General features: G+C 35.4%; 1 protein-coding gene across 1 annotated transcript; it reads left to right on the forward strand.

The window, feature by feature from the left end:
* Positions 1 to 514: 514 nt before the first annotated feature.
* Positions 515 to 6,754, forward strand: LOC121984199 (chaperone protein dnaJ 10-like). The gene is made up of 11 exons (XM_042537020.1): positions 515 to 974; positions 1,085 to 1,144; positions 1,269 to 1,351; positions 2,331 to 2,484; positions 2,930 to 3,059; positions 3,400 to 3,558; positions 3,649 to 3,827; positions 4,092 to 4,172; positions 5,645 to 5,794; positions 5,997 to 6,452; positions 6,528 to 6,754. Exons 1-10 carry the CDS (start codon positions 888 to 890, stop codon positions 6,072 to 6,074), a joined length of 1,161 nt encoding a protein of 386 aa, XP_042392954.1. The 5' UTR covers positions 515 to 887; the 3' UTR covers positions 6,075 to 6,452; positions 6,528 to 6,754.
* The last annotated feature ends 923 nt before the right edge of the window (positions 6,755 to 7,677 follow it).

A 7,677-nucleotide genomic window follows, 5' to 3' on the forward strand; every position in this document is an offset into this window, starting at 1 on the left:
TGTCGGCCTAAAATATTTATATAAACTTATTTGATCATAGTGTTGTCAATTTTAAAATGTGGGACTAAAGAGAACTATATTTTTTTTTATATAAAACAATCAGAGAAAATTAATGATGAGAAAAATTCATAATAATATGTCGCAACTGAGTTTCGAACTCTAAATCACTGATTGTTTCGCTTGTGGAATTATTAATAAACTTTGAAATTATTTTTAGTGTGAATAGAAAAAATGATATTAACATAAATTTATTTTAGGCTTCATCAAAATTAGTTAATAAAGAGGAGAAATTTTTAATAAAATAGTAAGATTTTAATATAGAAAATAAAAAAAAGACGTTTGGAAAAAAAAACGGACTCAATTTATTTTTACATAATTTTAATTTAAATATATAAATATATATAAATTAAAATATGAATAATTTAAATCGAATTCAAATTTAAATGTTTGAATCCAAAATCATTTATGTTTTAGCCCTAATATCAATATTTTACCACCCTTAAGCGCTACCCACGCAACTGCAATCATTCATCCCCTCCATGACTCTCAATCCCTCACCCACCTCCCTCCCTCTCTCACATTTCTTCAAACACCTCCTTTGCGTGAGCGCCACCACACTCGCTCGCTCTCACCTTCCACCCTAAAAGAAGGCCATTAAACAATTCCATTGGCGGAGGCAGAGCTCCACCAACAAAGGCAAGATTAATGCCCTCTCATTGGCCATCGCCCCTTTCTATAATCCATCCATGCCTGCGGAACTGGAAAGGCGGCCATGTGTCGTCGCTTCTTCTCCCCCACTTCTGTTCGCCTCCATTTCCAGATCATAGTCGTTTTGCTGAGAGAGCGACAGTGCCGGAAGCAAAAGAAGGGATTTTTACCAGGCAGGGATGGCGAAGGAGACCGAGTACTATGACGTTCTTGGCATCAGTCCGTCGGCTTCGGAGGAGGAGATTCGCAAAGCTTACTATCTGAAGGTGGTTCCTTTTTTTTACCCTTTGTATTATGTATCACCATTCATGGAGTGAAATCTATCGGCTTTATGGGTTTAATTTATTGTTTTTCAATTATTTGTTGAACGATTCAGGCAAGACAAGTTCATCCGGACAAGAATCCAAATGATCCGAAAGCTGCAGAAAATTTTCAGGCAAGTCCAGGTCATTTTGATTTGATGGCATCAAGGAGCCATGGGTTTAGATGACTTTTCAACTTTAATAGTGGTATTGCTTGAAGCTTGCTGAGTTGTTGTTTCTGTATGTATGTTTGGACAGACACTTGGGGAAGCATATCAGGTGTTGAGTGATCCAGTGCAGAGAAAAGCTTATGATGGTTTTGGTAAAGAAAGGGTGTCGAGGTGGGCAAAATAATTCCAGTCTTCATAGATCCATGGCCTTTTTCGTCTCCTAAGTTTAGCTCACAGTTCCCACCCATATAGTAGTTGATATATGTTTCTTTCAACAAGGAAGATGCCACGAGAATGCAATTGCTGCAAATTTGCAATCACGCTTTTGAATTAACCAGTTCATGGTGTGAAGCCAATTTGATGTACTTCTGTCCTTCTAAAACCTGAAACATAGCAAGTTAAGGCTGGAGAAAGTTAAGATATTTTGCTCAAGCAGAAAACATAGAAAAACATTATGTTTCTAAAATTTTCATCAAAATCCATGCCTAGAAGATTGGTCAACGCTCCTCACATTATATTGCAAAGGGCTTGCTACGCATTAGAATATCTCAAGAACTGTTCTCATGCAACAATCAATAAAATGTGGAGAGTACATAATAAGTTCAAAATTGTGTAATTAATTAGCCTAAAAGTTTATGCCTTAATAGTTGATTGTTTTCATTCGCCTCATACATGCACCATTAGACAAAAACTTTGACTAAAAATCTAGTCCATTACTTTGAGTACCTGCAGTCAACTCTCTGTTACATACTATTTCCTATAAAATTCCTTTTCCATTTTTTATAATATGTAAGGATTATGTATGTATTTATTTTCTAACTTAATGTCCTTGTCAGTGCATAAAATTATATTGCCAGATTTATGGCAGGTGGCTGCATTTTCTGCTGCTCTTTGCTCTTTCAATTTTACCAGAAAGAATGAGATTCAATTACCTAGAGATTAATGGTCTATCTGTGCCCCAAATAGTTTGGGTACCTGCTTGTGGTGGTTGACTAATTGTTTTTCTGTGTTCTTAATATTACTTTTGTTAGTTCAAACATCCAAATCATTATTTTATGTAAAGTCAGACTTGAGGAAATGATGGCTTAAACTGAATGTTATTTGACTTTCTAGGTTTATTTTATTGATATTTTTTTCCTTCAAATTTCAGGGAGAATATGTTAGATGCCACTGCCATATTTACCCTTCTTTTTGGAAGTGAACTTTTTGAAAATTACATAGGGTACCTTGCTGTGGCCTCAATGGCATCATCTGAATTGATGAGCGAAAATGAAAGTCCAGAGAAACTTCAAGATAGATTGAAGGTGTGTGCAAAAGAAGAATTTGTTCTCTTTCTAGCTATGATAACTACTTTCTGATTCTGAGATTATTCCAATTCAATTTTGATAGAATTTGATCTCTTTCTAGTTATGCCGGAAGTTGAAAAAGGATTGCCTCAATTGTAGAAACTGAGTTTTTTTCCTCAGATAGATAAAGGGAGACCTCAGTATGAACTCTTTATGCTGAGGCACTATTTACATTTGCTGTTGGCTTTTTGTTGATAAAATGTTTGAGATTGGATCCCTTTTATAAGGATGGTTTATGCAAAAACTGCCCATTAATTTTTTTTCCCAATTTTTTTTCATGTATTTGTAAAGAACTGTTTTTAATGATTAAAAGGCACTTCGTGCTTGCTCATGAGTCATGACCGACTGTTTTTCATGTCTTTGTCATATTCACAACTGTGTTGTCCTCTTTATTATCATGTAGGCTGTGCAGAGAGAAAGAGAAGAGAAACTTGCCAGGTTCTTGAAAGACTTTCTCAATCAATATGTCTGTGGTGATAAAGAAGGATTCTTTCATTGTGCAGAGTCTGAAGCAAAGAGGCTTACCAACACAGGTTGGTTTCTGACTGACTTCTGTTTTGTCAAATCAATAATTGAATTTGATAAACTTGGCAAATTGCATCTCATACTCAATTGAGATGTTTCATTTACAATATACCTTGCTTAATCAGATCCTCTACCGAAGTACATTTTCTCTACTTTTCTAAATTAATTCAAAGCACATGCTCTTGATATTAAACTTTTTGGATTATGGGAGGGTGGTTATTATCTGCCTTTCAAGAGCTACAATTCCCTTTCCTCTGCGTATAGTCTTGAATTCATTAAATTAGATGTCTTAAGATGTTGTGTCTTTCAATCTTCCTCCATTTTTCACGGATCAATCTCCAACTGCAGCCTTTGGAGTGGAGATTCTACAGACAATTGGTTATGTATATGCAAGACAGGCTGCAAAGGAATTAGGCAAGAAGGTCATGTATCTTGGTGTGCCATTTTTTGCTGAATGGGTGAGAAACAAGGGACATTTCTGGAAATCACAAATATCCGCAGCTAAAGGTCTCAAATTGTTCTTTCATTTTTTGTTGATTTTTAAGTTACTTTATTCATACAACTAACTCGACCATTAAACATTAAACTCTGTAACAGGTGCTTTCCAGCTACTGCAGATTCAAGAAGATATATGCAGGCAACTCAATAAAGATGGCACAATTACAGAAAAGGATGTCGAATATCATATGAGGATAAACAAGGACTTGATGGTTGATTCATTGTGGAAACTGAATGTTGTCGATATTGAAATGACACTTCTACATGTCTGCCAAATGGTATGATATAGATTATGGATAGTTAATACAGAAATGTATTCTAAGCTCCAAGCTACATTTAAAACCACTCTAGTTTTGGCAGCAGTGGGGAAAATCCATGGCCTGCATTGCAGCATAAAAAGCATTCTTGATTGTCTGTTTACTATAATGTCAAAATTTATTCATTTTATTTTAAACTACCATTATTTGAGTACAGAAGCAAAACTTCTCGTTGAATTCTGGATTGTCCATCATAATATCTTACATTAACTGAAACAATTGTAGGTTTTGCAAGAAAACAATGTCAAGAAGGAGGAACTAAAGTCCCGTATGATAGCTTTAAAAATTCTTGGAAAGATTTTCCAGGTGAATAACTACTCTACCTTTTCTATTCATTTGTGATTTAAAATTATAAATTCTAGCATGCCTGGCAACTGCCCTTGTTGAAATACAATTGATATTTGCATGTAGCATTGAGTTATGCTACGTTTTGTTGCTTATCCCATGCTTAGCTTTGATGCAGTTATTGTTCAAAATCTGTCTTCTCTTGACCCTAGTGTATGAACACAACTGCCAGGAGACGCTCTTCATTATAAAACTCAAAATCCTTAAAATTTAAGAAAAAACTAATGCACATCAAAAAGTAATACTGTAAACATCGCAAAAATAACCTAGACTTAGAACTCTGGTTGATGTGCCAAATTTTACAAAGACAACCATTTTAATTAAAATAAACTATTTTGTAAATCTTTGTCACACATATAAAAGCATGTGTCAACTATGTGCACCACACTAGGCATCTCACCCTTCACTAACTCATGCTCATGCATATATTCGGGGCTTGAGCTCACAAATTAATTCAATTCATACTCATACAGACCTATATCTCTATAGTTGTCAAAATGATACTATTATGATTCAGATACATTACCATTTACATGCAAATACAGATTTTATATATGAATTGAGAATAAAAAGAGTTATAATTCTTCAGTTATATTAAATACACTAATCTATTTTATCAATTCTAAAATGAGAAAGAAAATCTATAGAAGTTTAATTTAATTAATTTATATCATTATATCATAAATAATGATATAAATCATTATAAAAGGAAAAGGATTATAAATTTTATTTATGTTATACAAAAAATAATATAAAGGTTGAAGAGAGTAGAATTTCAAATTCAGTGATTACATAGAAATAATTAAGGAAGGTGGATTTTCTTGTGGATGAGACAAGCTTACCTACATTATGCACCATGCACAGTAGGTACACATAGAGGTTTCTTTACAAACCCCCTTTTGTCCTCTTTTCTTCTTGACGTGGATCCAAACAAAATGTAACAATCCGCGAAAATCATGATGTTAGTTGAAATCTCTTTCACAAATCCAAAATGTAAAACTTTTCTAATCATAATTTGTTAGAAATCTATCCGAATTCACAAGTTTGAAGACCCTAGGCTATATTATAAAGTTGCATATAATTTTAGATGTCATGATTCATATAGTCTACTGTATGTGAATAGAAATGATTTAGACTTTTACTCCATTTGGTAATTGCTGGTTACCCGTATATGGTGCTAGGATTATCCACATAAGTCTCTAATCAGGATTGTTAAAAAATGAAAGGTTAATTTCATAACTATTTGCTCGTCCAAAAGAATAACACTAGAAATAAACCTGTTTGAACTTTGACGTTCAACATGAAGAAATTCATCTCTTTGAATCTCAAAAAGTAATATGCACTTAGTAAGTTGTACCGGTTTTGCCACATTTCTAATATTACTTTAGTAGCTTGAGTCCACTTGTGAATGGTTTCCTTTTTGTTGGCTTCAGGGTTGCCCTTTGAAGAAGGAAAAGTATGCCTTGCCTGCTCCAAACGCAAAAGAAAAAATAGTTCAAGATGATGATGACACTGATTCTGATTCTAGTTCAGTTGAGGAATATCCAAGGAGATTTCCATACCGAACTCCATTTCTTACTCAGGTAAATCTATTCTGAATCCTGTTTTAGGATCAACTTCTTGATTATTGTGCAGCAAAACAAATAAAAAAGTTGGTTAATGTATGGACTTGACCGATCTCAAACTACTATTAGTGTTTGACTTTGTCCTTATCAGAAATAAACACATCCAAAGCAGTTCTTGGCACAAACAAAAGCTTACCCTGCTTTTTTTTGTTTGTTTCAGGGCATTGGAAGATTCTTTAGATGCATTTGTAACCCAGCATATGATGTGGACGATGATCCTGAGCCACCCATCAAATGATGCTGAGGGGAGTTCCATGTTGATTCCAATGACTTCAGTGCTCGGGAAAAACAAAATCAAAAGTAGACACAGCGAAGTGTAGTCGTGTATAGATTTAATTGGCTCAATCTCCTGACACCTAAATACAATCTTGATGGTTTGATTTAAATTCCAATGTGTAAATCAAAAGAGCTATGTAACACTGTTTCTTTCTTTTTGATTGATTGGTTTAAATTATTAAAAGTGAATGTGTACTTGAAACAGAAGCATATTTCACGTAATCGTTGCTTCTAAAAGAGCAAATGAACAATGTACAGTCGAGAGAAGGTAAAATCATGAAGCATGGGACTCAATGCCCGAGGTAATGATCAGAATAGATTTCCATACAGAGTGGTGCAGGTCTGTTTAATATCAACAAGAGTTTGTTTTCTAATTTGGCATCGAGTTTGATTTCTTATGATCTTCCTTTGTCAGGATTCACAAACCATCGATTTGATAGATGTGCGGAGAGCAAGGGCTATTGGAGCTGCAAACTCATTTAGATTAGTTTGTCGACAAACTTGAAGCTTGAATTAGAGATTTTCAATTGGATGGCAAATCGATCAAGGATGCATATGGACATGAACAGGGGTGGCAAAGCTTGGTCTAGTCCAGCACATTTCAAGTTTTAACTAGCATGGCTCAATCTTGATCAGGATGGTCGGGTTGATGGTTAACTCAATTCATGTTGTGTCAATCCTAAATGCTCGGGTACCATTTTGTTTCATGGTGATTGTTTCAGCCAAATACTATGAATGACCAAACTATCAGTCAACGAACTTACTAATGCACGCTTTCTCTGAAGACCGCTGATGACTAGGATGAACAAGCTTAAAACACACTCCGGAAGAGAGTTAGATTGACCGTGGGATGAATCCCGAGGCTACTCCAACACTCAAGTTAGGGTCTACTTGAGAAGATATGCAAGATGGAGAAGAATAGTAGAACCTAGTTTAGAGTTTTGAGAAAATTAGAATCCCTTTCTCATTATCTTCATCAGTGTCTATATAGTTGTTAGGAGAGCAACTCCCACTATATATTCCCCTTCCATTGTTCTCGTATGAGCCAACGAGGGAACCAGATCTGACATTTGTTAATCACCCTTCCTTTCCCAAAGTGACTCATGTCTCTAGGAGAGCATCTAGGAGACCGATTTTGATAACCTAGTAACTGTCTTTCCATTCAACTGATGCCACGCCCCTAAAAGATTTGTAGAGGAATGATCCTAAAGATGAGGGGGTTGCACCGCTCTTCACATGCTTTAAGCAAACCACGTGCAAATGTACGATGTAGACTAGATCTGGAGATGATGAGACGAGGAAATGAAGCTATTTCAAAGTGACCTTGAAAGTAGACATAGTTGGGACCCACGATAAAGCCAACTAGATGATGTCGAGATCTGAGACTGAGATAGATTCATGGAGGATATTGACAGTTGAGTTTGAGACAGGATGCAAGGATTTGAGACTGGGATAAAGTTATGGAGGATGCCGACAGTTGAGGCCAAGCTAAGATGTTGGGATCTGAGACTGAAACATAATCATGGAGGATGTCGGGAGTTGAGGTCGAGCCAGGATACTGAGAT

Source organism: Zingiber officinale, chromosome 5B (genome assembly GCF_018446385.1).
Source record: "Zingiber officinale cultivar Zhangliang chromosome 5B, Zo_v1.1, whole genome shotgun sequence".
Lineage (NCBI taxonomy): Eukaryota > Viridiplantae > Streptophyta > Magnoliopsida > Zingiberales > Zingiberaceae > Zingiber > Zingiber officinale.

Coding starts and splice junctions, on each gene's coding strand:
- LOC121984199 (XM_042537020.1), top strand. CDS start 888: ATGGCGAAGGAGACCGAGTACTATGACGTTCTTGGCATCAGTCCGTCG. Junction 975..1,084: donor GCAAAGCTTACTATCTGAAG/GTGGTTCCTTTT, acceptor TGAACGATTCAG/GCAAGACAAGTTCATCCGGA. Junction 4,173..5,644: donor TTCTTGGAAAGATTTTCCAG/GTGAATAACTAC, acceptor TGTTGGCTTCAG/GGTTGCCCTTTGAAGAAGGA.